Source organism: Battus philenor, unplaced genomic scaffold (assembly GCF_028537555.1).
Source record: "Battus philenor isolate CCGP_79_NKW_IND1 unplaced genomic scaffold, ilBatPhil1.0.hap1 SCAF_7, whole genome shotgun sequence".
Classification (NCBI taxonomy): Eukaryota; Metazoa; Arthropoda; class Insecta; order Lepidoptera; family Papilionidae; genus Battus; species Battus philenor.
The window spans coordinates 13,690,854-13,706,192 of NW_027181737.1; the positions used below are offsets into that span (position 1 = coordinate 13,690,854).

General features: G+C 31.6%; 1 protein-coding gene across 3 annotated transcripts in view; it reads right to left on the bottom strand.

Moving 5' to 3' along the window:
- LOC137931236 (four and a half LIM domains protein 2-like) overlaps positions 1 to 15,339 on the bottom strand; it is a 230,379-nt gene that overhangs the window by 94,228 nt on the left and 120,812 nt on the right. The window contains exon 1 of one of the 3 annotated variants that reach the window (XM_068774656.1): positions 14,125 to 14,358. The exons of the other annotated variants lie outside the window; for them this stretch is intronic. Coding sequence (XP_068630757.1) covers positions 14,125 to 14,309 — 185 coding nt within the window. The 5' untranslated portion in view covers positions 14,310 to 14,358. Of the gene's footprint in view, positions 1 to 14,124; positions 14,359 to 15,339 lie in introns of those variants that run through there. 3 annotated transcript variants of the gene reach the window in all.

Genomic DNA, 15,339 nt, shown 5'->3' on the forward strand with positions numbered 1-15,339 from the left:
CTTGGTCAAGGTAGCGAAATGCGGATGCGGACAGTTCAAGACCGGACGTCATGACGATCTTTGAGATACCATCCAGGCCTATACATGCAGTGGATGTCTATCCGCTGACATGATGGTAATCATGTTTATTAATATAAAATAAAACTAAAATCTACATTGACAATAATGTTTATTGCATTTAAAATAAATATGAGGACAAAAAACAAAATAGTTTAAATAACCACAGTAAATAAATTACATTTAATTTGTCATCAAAATTTTTATGCTTTATATAAAATGTTAAAAATATTCGAGGCCATTCAAAAATAGGCCGACAAATATTCGAGTTCATTGACTTTTGCACGCTTTCTATTCCTGAATATGTACAAGATAAATTAGAATTTCTAACGTAGAATAAGCAATATTTCAATTTTAATAAGTGTGTTAAAATTGAGATATGCCAAGAGTGCAGAGATAAAGTGAATTTAAAGCCAATAACATGGCGGAACTCTGTGGACGTCATGCGGCTACGCATTGAACGAAAGACAATAATTTTTAAAAGGAGTTATCACTCTTATTGTTTTTATAATCAGCATTAATGTTTCAATTAAACGAAAAGGTATTATACGGAATTATTTATGAGAGTTGATTGAATGTTTTTACGTCAAAATACACCGAGACTGCAATGCATCTTTTTTTAAAAAAAGAAAAAAATTTTGCGAAATTTTTGCTTAGTGCATAGGCAAGATTTTTGAAATACATAATTCTATAAATCGCATTTTTTGTAGTTACTGTAAGATATGAATTTTAACGTTTATTTTTTCCCAGCGATTAATAATTAAATACATGCAGTAAATGGAAATATTTACAGGGGAAATATTTAAAATAAAAATTAAAATTTCTGGAGGAAGAATAGTTTATTAAATAATAATATTTATCGCCGGGTACTGTAGTATGAAACTTTATTGTAATGTGACGGATCAATAACTTGTGGCAGTACAAAGGCTGCTAGTAGAGATAGTAAAAATGGTTAATTTTAATATTTACTTTCTTACTTTACTAAAATTATGGTATTTCTTTGGATAATTTGTACCTTCGACAGCAATTCAGCTATAAATTCAACCATTCAAAGCTTTTTAACACCTATAACTAAGCATATTATTTATTAAATATAATAATATGCATGTAAAGGAGAATACACAAAATTAAAATAATATGTACATATAGCGTGTGTTCATGCCCTAATTATAAGACGTACATCTCGCACTGTAAAGCGTTCGTCTCAGAGAATACGAAACACAAGATAAAACAAAGGACATCGCATGTTCATTATAACCAGACAATAGACTTTACATACGTAGCAGAAATATAATGATGATAAATAAACTTTGACCTACTTATTGTAATATTATTTTATATCTACAATCAATGATTGCTTAACATTTTTTTTAATACGATCAATTATAATGAAAATACATTCGAAATTCGTACAACATTTAGACATCATCTTTAAAAGATGTCCACTGCTGAATAAAAGCCTCCGCCATAGATTTTCAAGGGTGCTTGCCGATTCCAACCCCTCTTTTTCGTCTTCCGAGGATCTTGACAAGGTTGTCTGTCCACTTTATTTGTTTACCCCGTTCACCCCTCGTTGGGGACAGGGACATTACATTTCGGGGTTAGTAATTTTTTCAGGTAAAATTTTTATTAACAGGTTTTTCTTCTTCCATTCTTTATATTATCCTTCGTTCTTTTCTTTTCGTTCGTCCTTCACAAAGTCTTTCATTCCTATATCTTTATTGTTTCTCTCAATCATCGGCTTTCCTCACACTATTCCTTTCGAAATTATTACGGTTTGTATTTGTTTTTGCTTTCCATATTTTTGTATCACAATTTATAAATTTCTTTTATTTCACTTATTTGTTTTATTTTATTGCTATTCATATGGTTCGAGTTTTTTGTTTTGTATTTGGCGTTGTCTGTCCATTTTGTAAGTGCACATTCTACGCTGCACTTGATGATTCGATTACTTTTACGAATATAAATATAAAATAACAATTTGGTGTTATTAGTCAGTAGCTAAAGGTTTAATATTAAATGTTTTGTTTGAAAAATATTAAACCTAAATCTATTGTTGAAAAACTACTAATTTTAATTCGCACAAAGCATCGACTCACCTATGCACACCTATGGAAGGGTACAGGGACAATTTTGTAGGTAGGCAAAATATTATAACATCGAAAATAAACAAATAATTTGTCTCTTCTGTCATGAAATTGAAACTAGATGGAGGGTAATATATCCAAAGCGCCGGTTGCGGCTATGGTTAAGAAATAACTGCGTAATTTTAGTCACTTTATATCGAACGAAAAGACAGCATTACCACAATTCGTATTTTGAATACGTGTAACGTTCGCATAAAAACTCTTTATGTCGCTGGCCACGACAGCCACGATTTTTTTTTATTTTTAATCATTCATACGCGTTTGAATTGAAATTCGAACGAGGATTTGAATTCGCACGCCGCCAGTAATGGCGTAGATTTTGAGGAGGATATACGTGCAATATTAGTATCTATGGTATTATAATTTACTAACACGTGCTATACTTGTATATATATGTTTTATTCATTATTACACTTCTAATATTCTCACTAACACAATATTAAAGAGTGTAAAGAAGGTAGATAGCTTAAATAACAAAGATTGTTATTAAGTGGTTGTTCATGGCCACATTAAAGAAAGGCCCGATTTTAGCAAGAAAAAATGTAATTTGGTTGAATTATTTCTATCTTTACAATAACACAGCGCAACAAGCAATGAAATTACTATGGTAATTAAATAATACAAAATATAACGGGCAAAGGTACGGAAATGTATAGAATTCTGCCTTTTAAAATGCTGGTTGATAGTACCACACTAGATTACAGATAAAGGTGTATCCATCCGTATATTCATTTTCATTAAGTCAAGAGAAAAGTTGTTATGTTATAAGTATTTTGATTTTGTTTTATTTTGAGTTCGTCTTATTCGACGACTATTAACAGGCAAGATTCTCAAAGTTTCCAATAATACACCAAAGTATTCGTTAAACTAGCTTATTGCAATGGAAATAATCGTTGACAATAATAGCCGAACTGTCAAAGTAATTGTATAACAAAGGTTACATTATTTAATAGTTCTTATGGCGAGGGAAAACGGAAAAATTACTAGGAAAAAGTAAAATCACACTTTTCTTTTCCGATATAGAACGTAGAATTAATTTAAACAATTGTCTTTAGCTGTCAAACATCAAAAATCAAACCTAGAGTCTGTAAGGATGTGATCAAACGAAATATCGTTTACTTTATGACATTACAATGAAAATACAATAATATTAGCACTAGGCCTTCAGTGTACAGAGTAGAAATCATTTTATTAATGAATAAATGAAAAACTTCTATAGGCAACATAAATAGCACCTTGTTTTTAATTCAGTCAATTAATATTATTCATTATAGCAAAAACTTTAAATTGAGCCGTGCTAGCTGAGCGGTAGAGAACTGTGATCTGCGATCGGAGGTCGTAGATTCGACTCTCGTGAAATATTCTTATACAATAAACAATATACACTTTGTGCATTATATATGGATATTATATGGGATTGTCGCTACTCCCAACAAATAAAAAACAATTTGTTTCTAAACAAATTGTCCTACTCCTTGCGCTAGGGTCAGAAGCAGCTTCTTCTGCTTACATACTACGATCCATCCATAGATACAAATACTACATAGCAGGCGTCCATGGTCTGAAACGACGTGGATAGTAAAAATACATATTTAAATGCATGTACGAGTTTTGAATATTTAATCTTCTAAGTGCTAGAGAGTTGGAAATAATAAATACAATTTATTTTCACAAAGGCTGTAAAATTTTATTGAATCTATTTTCCCTGGTTAATCGGAAATAAAATAAACAGTTAACTTGACCATAAATACGGTACATTGACATACATCTCTTCCTGCATTCGCTCGTTTGTGTGAAACACCAAAAATAGATTGTACATTTTATTTATTACATTGATGTAACGTGGGGTTGGATATATGTAACATGAATGAAATTACGTCACGGAAAATACAAGTTTCCTGGGCGCTGTTCCAAGACAATCGTGCCGCATGCACGCTGAGATCATGTCAAAACAACAGCTGGACGGACAAAGCTACGTTTTACATACATGTTTCTCTTAAATAAACCAGTTTTAAACCCATAGTGAATATTGATGGTCTATTGTAGAACATTTATTACTTTCATCTTTGCAAATAAATCAGTAGCATCAGAAACCAAATACTGATTTCCTCCTTGTTGAACCGTTATATTTGTGCTTCTCTACAATGTACAAAAATTAATTACCAAAAGTGACAGTCGCTCATCGAGCCATAGTGGACTATACTCGGGATTTCTCTACGACTTCAAATCAAGAATGGGGAGACCCGTAGACGAACAAAAGTAAAAGACAGCTAAGCAGGTTGAAAAAAGTGCCGCGTAGCGCGCAGAACAGATAGCGGATCTATATGCAGACAGCTTTCAATCGATTGTAAATCTATTCGGAATGCCTATACAGTGAACATCCTACGGCTGAAATGATGTAAATAAATGATTGATAAATCTGTAATTTCTGTCATTTTAGAAGGGTCTTATATGTGTATGGGTTAAAAAAAATGATATATTGATGCTTATGTTAGTGGTACGATACACTGAAATAGTCCTCTGATTGGATACTATTTTGGCATCTTATTCAGAAGCCAAACATTGTTAAGTAGACATTCTATTCTCTAATTTATTGTCGTAAATTTTTCAGTATTTTTCAGTAAAGTGTTACTGAAATATCTGTACCGAACGTAAGGAAGGGACAGCGTAGTGAAGGCCGAAGAAAAAAAAGCTGGAGCGAATCCGATGATACTTCCACGTCTCGCCGCGTTGTATCTAAGTCCCAGTAAAGCTGTTTCAATAGTACTAACAAAAACCCTTATTCAGTATTGATTTTATAAGCTATTCCACGTGCCATTTCATGAAGCACGCATAAACCTTTTTTTGACAATGTGACGTTAGTATACTCAGGGACGTTAAACATTTTATTACAAAGTAAAAAGATATAGATACGTAACATATAGGTGCTCGTATTTTTCTAAACCGATAAGTAAATGTGGCTACAAAGAAGAATCGCCTTACATACGCTTTCGTAGGGTTGTCGACTCAATAGAACCTTTTTTATATTAATATTTAGTTTTACGACTAACTAGGTGACGAAAAAATTAAAATATTAAATAAAAATAATAAAAACATGATCATAGCTCACGCAAGTAATAATCCATAGTTTTTAAACCTAAAATAGGGCAACATTGAGAATAAATATAATTTGTCTAATCATAGAAAGAAATTACTCACAGAATCAGAAGTAACGTATAGATGACCTGTGCATTGCACATAATAGATAAAGACGCAACAAGTAAATAATATACACAAATAGACTAATTCATACATGAATAGATACATAATAATAAATAATCAGTATATAATATTAATAAACATATTTTTGAAACTGAGTAACATTAAAATTTTAACAAAAAAAAAAGATGAAGTATGTAAAATCCAGAAACAAAGCATAGAAATATAATATCAATTTAAATATTTAACAGACTGCATTCATATGTCTATGTATACGATGTACATTACAATTTTTTTTTCAAAATAAATCAATTGTGAAATGTTTAAATTATTTTAAGTAAATGTTTCATTAATCCAAGATTAGTTAAAAGTAACACAGTCCAATTTAATGCCAAAACTCGAGAACTGAAATCTTCGTTCGTCTTACAATACTTAAAATGCTTATTTTGGTATTATTTTAGTCTAGACCTCGAAACAGTTGGAATAGTTTTTTTCATGTATAGCCTTAAAAACCTTCGATTCCGTTTTTATCTCCTTAATCGTGTCAATCGGCGTCACCGGATAAGCCTTTTGAGTTTGCTGGATAGCCAGAAGTCACATAAAGCCGAATCAGGTGAAAAAGGTAATTGCGGAACGATGTGTGCAGTTTTTAAGGTTTTTTTTTTTTAAAAAAATATGCATTTTTGCACCAATCGAGACTTGAAAAAATTGAATTATTTATTAAAAACATGTCTAACTCGATAAGGTGTTTGACGAAAAGACGCTTGGCAAATGTTACAGACCTTAATTGCCAGGAGTTTTAAATGACAATCACCTTACTTTTTGTCAGAGTTGTACAGAGTAAGTTATGTTATATAACAAAAAAAAATAATAAGGTTTTTATAACCAACTAATAACCACTTTTATGAATTAGAACTAATATTTTTTATGAACATATCCTTTAACTAAAAAATTTGACTAACTTAGTAATATTTTAGAGATTCACTAGAGTCTGGAATAAAATTTAATTTTATTATGATATACAATATCTTGGTTAGTTAGCTAATTAATATCTAGAAGGTATCAGGTGCGGTGTGGAAGCCCTGATGTCAGATTTATTTTCTTTGTAGCCAGTGTAAAGTAAATGCCATGGGCTTGGCTGACTCGTTCCATTAGACTGTACCAAAGGTGAGGCACGAAGATATACTTTAACTGGAAATGACTTAAATTAATTAAATTTAAAAATTACATAGAACATTTTTTTCTTGTATCGTTCTAGTAAAGAAATAAATAACTGTTAATGTAATGTGCTATTATTTCTTTTAGTGCCGTCTATGAAAACATTGTTCCATTTTTAAAATTAAATATGTAGCTAATGTAAGCTGTTTCTGTTTATACGAAATGATTGGTTATGGGTGTACAATTTTTAAAGGGTAAAGGTATTTCAAACATCCTGAATAAAGTGATCGTATCCAAAAAAATGTATTTTTTTTATTACGTAGTAATCAGAAACTCTTAAATTCAAAAATTCAAAAACTCTTTTTCATAGTACATAATCCTTACGTTATACACTATTTTTAAAACCTTTGACAAAGAATGAAATAAATATTTACCTGTTTTAACCTTTTACACCTGTAGTAAATTAACTTACAGAACATTTTTATCTAATTTCAGAGAGAAAACTATATTTTCATATTTATTTATGGTCACCACATCTGTTCTACATTTTCATATTGAACGGAGTGTAACTAATTACATTTGTCGGATTGATAAATCGTTACGAATATTACATTTTATTTAAATTCGAAAGTATATTTATAATTAACGACTTTAGCATAAATATCGGTTCCAACAATCTTAAATTTAAAGCCGATATATCTATTGAAACATAAAAGAATCGAACCGGAAACGGCTGTCAAACTTTTCTAGAAGTTTATATTAGAACAGCGGTTTTGTATGCGATCTATTTAGTTTGGGTATCTAGGTTATCTTTTGTATACATATTTACGTTTTCAAGTCTTGTATTTTCATAAGAAAAATATTAATAAAATTCTTCGTAACCAAGAAATTTGGATTGTGTAAATATTATCAAAATGTTATGGAGGTAAAGTGGAAGTAATATTCAGATTTCGTACCACAGATATAGGTACATAGGTTTTATGCTAATACACAAAATAAAATACATATGCTAATACAAAATTAAATAGTGTAATTTGAAATTTGTCACGTCGTCGCAGTGTTCGTACAGTTGTGATTTAAATTTCAAATTAAGATGTCATTCTCTATATTCAATTGGTCCTGGCCGGTGTTGGATTTTCAGACTTTTACAGTTTCTTCTGACTCTGACTGATACCAAAAAAAAACCTCACGTCAAATGTGATGCCTGACATAATGTATTAGCTAATTGACATTTTCTTGGCTGTCGGAGGAAATCGTGAATCACTTCTCCGATTACTTTTAGCTGAATCAATATCGAAAAATTAACACGGGTTACATAAATATATTATAGCTGGGTTCGCTGGTGTTGTGGGCGGGAGCTTGCGGTTCAACGAAGATACCAGGGGATGGTTCAGCTTTCTCCTTTTTCCTCCGGGATAAGTCATGGCCCAGTACAGCGGGGTACCCGTGAGTTACGTGAGAAACCCGGCCGCCCCTCCGAAGAACGACTACCCCAAGTAGTGGCTAACATAAAAAAATAACTAAAAATGTATGTATGTAGGTAATACTAATAGAAAAAATGAATAATAAGTGTTTCAAAGTAATTGCCACTAAAAAAAAGTAAATATATTTTAAACACATAATGTTCCTCCAACTGTTATGACTGCAAATCCTTATACCGCGTATATAGTAGCAAAAAATTCATCGAATAAAATTCAACAATTCAAAATTCAGAATATCTTTACTCACGTAGGCATTTACATGTACTTTTAAATCGTCGATTATTTTAACATTATAAGCAGTAAGATACCGATGGCTAAGAACGCCGTTGAGTATAGCCGGCCAAAAACTCAACAGTTGCTCTTATAAATGAAATTTAACCATTTTTATGTGTACATTGTAACATAAATCATGTAATACGTCAACGAACAAAGTTCCACATATATGGATCAAGTACAAACTCTTGAATGCTATGATGATATTTATTTAAAAATATACTTTCAATTTTAAATTTAAAACTAAGAAACGGAAGGTCTTAGATATCTTGTAGAACTATTAGATATGTAGTATGTGTAAATATGTGTAAATTTATTAGATATATAGGCGTTACATGGGCGTTTATTTTGATAAATGACCTAAATTTAGAAAAATCATTTACCCGAGATCAAAGACTTTTTTTAACCGGTTAATGACAAGACAATTAGGGCTTTCATCAATAATGGTGCCTTGCATACTTTAATTATATTATAAACAGAATAATGTCACAGTTGTATATACACGTAATGGTGTTTACAGACAGATACATGGATACCCAATGGTACCAACTTATATCTACAGCACGAAATAACTAACACAATCACCACACGAGATGAAAGGTTTTACTATCTTTGATCTTCTAACACGGTTGCTGTGACGTCAAAGAACATGCCAAATTGACAGTTTATTACTGAGATCCTACCTTAGCTGGCCAGAAATCTTGCCAAGAATGGCATCTCTGTATCACTTCAAAAAGTAATTTGATAATTTGTGGATATTCTCTTTGCGTCCGGATTATTAAAGAACAAGTTAAATATAACTATATTTATATCCTTGTTTGTATTGTCTTAAAAGATGTCGCTGGATACGGGCCTATTCAAACTGGTAGTATTGGAAATCTATGAAGAGGCTTTATACCTCACGAATTGAAGGATTAGGCCGTTTTCAACTACACTAACGTATGTAGCCAAATAATATCCCGGTTTTATCCCGATGTTTTTCTTTGCACGTTTATCTTATAGGTATATTATTTACATAGAAAATCACCACAAAACGGCGAGAAAAGCAATTGAAAAAATTAAAGGGAAGTAAGTAAAAGCTATATATATGGAATAAATTTCAACAATTCAAGACGTCATCTTATTTATCTTAATATTTAAGAGATCTACCAATTTGATCGCTAATCCTACACAGAAGTTATAAATAAATTGTTTGTAACAACTTGTTTCTTATTAACCTATGAAACCTTAAATGTAATACGTGATTTTTATTGTTATAGCTTCCGTCTAACGTTATTTCTTTATTTTATTGTCACAAAGATACAGATAATAAAAGCCAATGAAAACCTACTATGATCTTTTTCAATTTGTTATGGAACACCTTAAATTTTTTTAAAAGTGTTCGTCCCCTACCATTGTCCAAAGCAGTATGAGCAGTGCCGAACAATGGTATCAACTTTCAGTGTTGTAAACTTTAACCTCATTGACAGATTTATGTAATTTCATGTATCTACAAATAAACTGCGGAATAGTTATCTATATTTATATATTTATAAGAACATAAAAAAAAAATTAAAAATATATTCTCAACTCGATCTAGAATACTTAGTAAAAAGATAATAGTAGGGGTCGAAAAGAAACATATAACACCTAACTCGACAATCAGTATTCATGTATCAAGTCGACTTCGCCGTACCTATAACAGGGATTATTATTACGGATCTAAAAATTAAAATAAATACAGTAAAAAGCATTAACATTAAATGACAATTAAAACCAAATAAGGCTTATCTTTTTTCTTGCAGTGTAAAAAATAGAAAACCATTTTTGTAAATCAACATTATTTAATACCAAAACATTAAATCAATTAGTAAAAGTGAAATTTGATTGTGGATTTTTCTGTAATTATAGCGCGTTTGGAACTCACGTGGCTTTTTTTGTTATTTTTTCTTTATAATTTATTTATCAACTAAATCTTTCAAACCAAAGTACAGTAATTGGAACTTTTATTTATATTTGTTAACACTTTATTCCGCTTTACTTTAAGTTTAAGGTTCTTCTTTTGACGTCATCGTTACTTCAGACAATCAACGCCCATTGCAAGGCTTTGGCCTCCCCGAAGATATCTATGAGTGATATACCGTAATCACCACGTTTGGTACGCGGATTGGCGACCAGAATCTGGTATAATGGTACGTAGAGAATGTGTCTGTGAGCTGTAGCCATCCTATATAAATAATATACAAAGCACGTACACTGGTGATCACTCTAAATAATCTTAGTGAATATAAACAAACTGAAATGAATAAACAATGTTTTCATCATTTATATTCTGTATACGTAACAGGCAATTAACTTTTAAGAGTACAAAGTCTGTCAGAGAAACTAGTTAACAATAAAATATATTCACGTGTTACTGCCAAGGACTCATAAACTGAGTAATCGTGGAACTCTCGGGTGCTTCTGAACATTAATGTGCAAGTAATATTTTGGTTCGTTTTTAAGTACATCATCAAAGAAAATACCTTGGTGTAAAACACAGACGTGTTTTTGTCCAGAGATTTCTATATTCTAGACAGTATAGCTTTATTACGACTTCGAAACTCCGGTCAGCGTGTCAGCGACAAATCTATCATCTAAAAAATTGTAATTTTACTTGAGAGCTTCTTTTGTAAAAAAAAAAAGTTGCTGTTTTGAGTTCTATATTGATTGCCTCTTAATTTTCTGGGATACATCTAGACACGATTGAATGATAAAATTTTATGGCTATTATTCTCATTTTTTTAATTTATTTACTTTATAGGAGAAAAACAGTAACAAAAGGCAGTAAGAAAGTACAAACTTAGAAGCTTAGACATATAAAATTAGTTACAATTGTTACCTTATAAGTATCTCAATGAGAACATTTAACGATTTATAGTCAAACAATGACGGAAATTTAAAATAATGAAAAAAATTAAAAAGTAATGTCAAAAGTTTTGTCAAGTATAATTATTTCTCTTAAAGACATGATTTAAATTTGCAATAAAAAATCTTTTTCTATAATATAGTTATTCGTATCAATTGGGCAGGGATTGATTTAAAATCAACACCCAACGTCACAACATATTTTAAAACATTTCAATTGTATATATTCCTAATGGTCGTCAAATATTTCAGCCGTCTACTACTAAGCAAAGGCTTCTCCCATAGCTTGCATCCAGCGTCTCCTAGTGACCGTAACACATTCCATGCCATGTGGGGCGTACACGACCCCGCCCTGCACTTTCCATTCAGACCATTTCCAGTTCTCATTAAAAACCAAGGATTCATAAAAAATGAATTGTAGGGTCGAATATAGATAACTGCAGATCACATATGCGCGTACGTAATGCATATTAAAATTTATAACTTTTAGTTTTGCAGTATTAAAAAAATGTAAAGCATATGTTTTAAGCGACTTTTTAGAATTTTTAACGCCCCACGCGGCCTGAATGGGAAATATTCAAAAATTCACGTGGCACGTGCTTTTTTTCGGTTTCGGTGGGCGGGGGGGAATCTTCCGGACGTTCAAGATGCCCCGCCTCTGGGGGGAGGACAGGGGTATGTGGGATTCCTAACCCCCCCCCCCGGTAATCGCCCTCTGCATTATACGGGGGATCGCGGTATCTCCCGGTCAGGGATCGCCACGCGGTCTTCCCTCGCGCCGTGCTATTTTTTCGATAGCCTGTCCGGGGATATGTGTATACGCTACACGTCGAACCATCGTCCGCCTCAGAGTCGCCGAAGCTAGTGGGAGTTTAGGGCCCCCACCCTAAACTCCCGCGACTCCCGTTTATAGCAGGGGACGTGCCACGTGCTGTGTTAACCGGACCACTCCATACCCTCTGCTCTGGAACATTAAGACCACAGGGGCTATTTGTTCTGCGCTATGTGGTCTGCCCGTCACTTCAACTTAATAATAAATATTTTTTTAATTATACTAAAAGAAAGATATCAAAATTATCTTATCTTTATTACACAAAGTGCTAATAAACAAAATGACATCAAATAAACAAATATGGAAACACAGACACCAAACAACGATGTTTGTTTCTTTTTTGTAATTGACACACTTATGTTGGTGTTAACAACGGATACATAGATGGTAAACATTTATTCGTATAAAGGTTTCAAACCATTTATTCATACCATGAATCATTTTTATAAACAATATGTTTAAATACATTGGACACCTTAATTACTAAAGTTATTTCATAAAACATAAGAATAAATTAATATAAGTATAGAGTAATAATCTGTAAATGATTAAAAACATATATTTATAATCTAACTGCACAGCTGAAGGTAGTGAAATAAAGAAATAAATTCTTGTTTACTGATAATAGTTTTTTTAAATAACTAACGCCTATTTTTACCAACAAACTGTAAATAGTTTGGCGATTCTGTATGTACATATAATTTTTGTTGATTATACATATGAAAAAATAAAAAAAAACGTTTATAAAAATATGATTTGAAATAACTTTTATGAAAATGGTTGCTAATTATTACTAATAATAAATAATAAAGAAATAGGTGATAAAATTATTTGCCATACTAGGTTAAAGGTGTATATATAGCTCATTTGTCAGCAAAAAACTTCCAAGCTTTTGCACCTAAGTTCAATCTGTATGAAGTAATCTTTCTGAAAAATTTTACATTGATTTTTTTTTTGGAATGCTTAAAGTCCAATTACTTAAGCCAGTGTTAAGATTGTGACCAATAATAATAATAATAAAATAAAAAATACATAGTAATTCGAATTTTGAAATATATGAAATATTTTACTATGTTATCATTACGTTATTTATTATTTTTTAAAGCCATTGATTTCTAGATGGGGTATACCATACATCAATTGACAGGAAATATATATACATTCACCCCAATAAAGCTTTTATATCTACAATCAATAACTCTATATAGAGAGTACAGCCAATTAAACGCTACCGCCTTTTAATTAGAAGCTATTTATGCAAGATTACACGGGTCTTTGATCTTCAATCTATCCGACGTATCGATTAAACTAGTAATACTGAATCGATCATTAGCAAGCCATAAATTGTAACGATAAACTAACGGGCACTGTTTTAATAGCTACAAAAAGATATTGCGCTAGTACTATCCTATATACAAAATTTTCAGGCCTGAAACTACAATGTTTGCTATATAGGCATCAAGAATAATATTTATTTTCTTATTAACAATACCTTTATTTTGTTCATTTTTCAAATTAAATTATGATAGAGCTATTTTTAAATGTATATAATATATACTGATAAAAGATGTTAAATGTGTCTATGATGTATAAGTATTTGTGTGCTCGAGTACGTATTTGCGTGTTTTGCGATTTGGTGTGATATATATATATATATATAATCTAATAAATTGATTTTTTCTGCCGGGAATATTTTGTGATAGTTCGTTTTAATAATGAGCAAAAAAGAAATTTGTAACTTAGCCCTTAAATATCAGTTCCACTTTCTTTGAATTAAAAAAAAAAAACTATAAGTATCTATTAATAAACTCACGATGATAAACAAAAAAATTGTGTGAAAAAGCACCATTTTTCTCGTAATTTATTTCTTATATTACGTATGAAATAACGCAATAAATCCTTGATGGTTCTTTATACACATTATAAACTTTTTACTATATAATTACGTATTTAATTATTGATACGCATCTCACCTCATCACTCACGTCCCTCTCTTCACCTGCCTGGTTATTATCAGACTAAGTGATTCCCAACCCCCCCCCCCCCCCTTTAAAGAGAGAAGGTTTTTTATGAAAGACACTGTTAAACTTACCTAAGAACCAAATCCAAGACATCCTCCTTCTCGAACACCTTGCAGTACAGGTGAAGTATCTTCAGACAAGTGTACCGCAGGCCAGTCCACGTGATCTCCGCAGACTTGAGGGCCTCGTGCCAGGGGCAGTTCTCGTGTCGCGACAGGCACAGCATGCCGTCGATAGAAGTCTCCGTCGGTGGCATTTAATGAATTTTCGAATTTACTTTTAAACTATATTTCACTGACATCACCCGTGTCGTCTGGTTCATGGAAGTAATAACCGATAAGTAACGTTTTTACGAAAATTTAGTAAGCAATGGTGGTAAATTGAGATGATTAAAACGTATGACTTAGTTTTTCTATATTCGTGAAGATGAAGGTGTAATAATCTGTGTACATCGCTATACTCGTACTAATTAAAAAAAACTTACTAAACGTTGTAAACGAATTATAATAATAATCATTGTTCATGAAATTTCCCGCAGAATAATTTATAACACACTTCTAGCGTTTTACGAGTAGAAGTGGCAGTGGCAAGTCATATAGCGCACAGAATGGTTGACCTAAAGGTTCTGGAGAGAAGACCACGGACATGCCAACACAGCGTACACCAACCTTCAATGCGGAAAGACGACCTTGATAAGGTCGTAGGAAAATGCTGGTTGGAGGCTGCTTCCAAAGGGGTCCTATTGAAATCTATGGGGGAGGTCTAAATACATCGCAGGACGTCCTAAAGATAAAATACGTTTATTCAATATAGGAACTTTTAACACAACTCTTGTTGATCGTCAACTTTTTATTTATTTTTTTAATCAATTTTATTTTTGACTCAACTCTACTTCGCAAGGTATTATGGTTGTGGTGAAGAAGCAGTAAGAAACTCCGAAACACCACATCTTTTAATAAAGTTTAATACAGATTTGTACATACACACTTTGTCAGATAAACTCAAAATGTAATCAAAATAATAAAGTGACATCACTGCCAAAAATTCTTGTAATTTAAATATTCGTTTATTAAATAATAAGCTTTTTCTGTCAATTTATTTTATATGCGTTTTGAAATTTATTAATGGTAGCCTTATAATGTTTTGCGGCATTTTATTAAAAGATCCAATTCCGTTTATTACAAATGAATCGCAGTCGAAACTTAGATGCACCCAGTTTTTCTTGTAAATACACTATTAACGTCCCGAAACTATTTGAATTTCTTGTAATTATAGTAAATGTACAA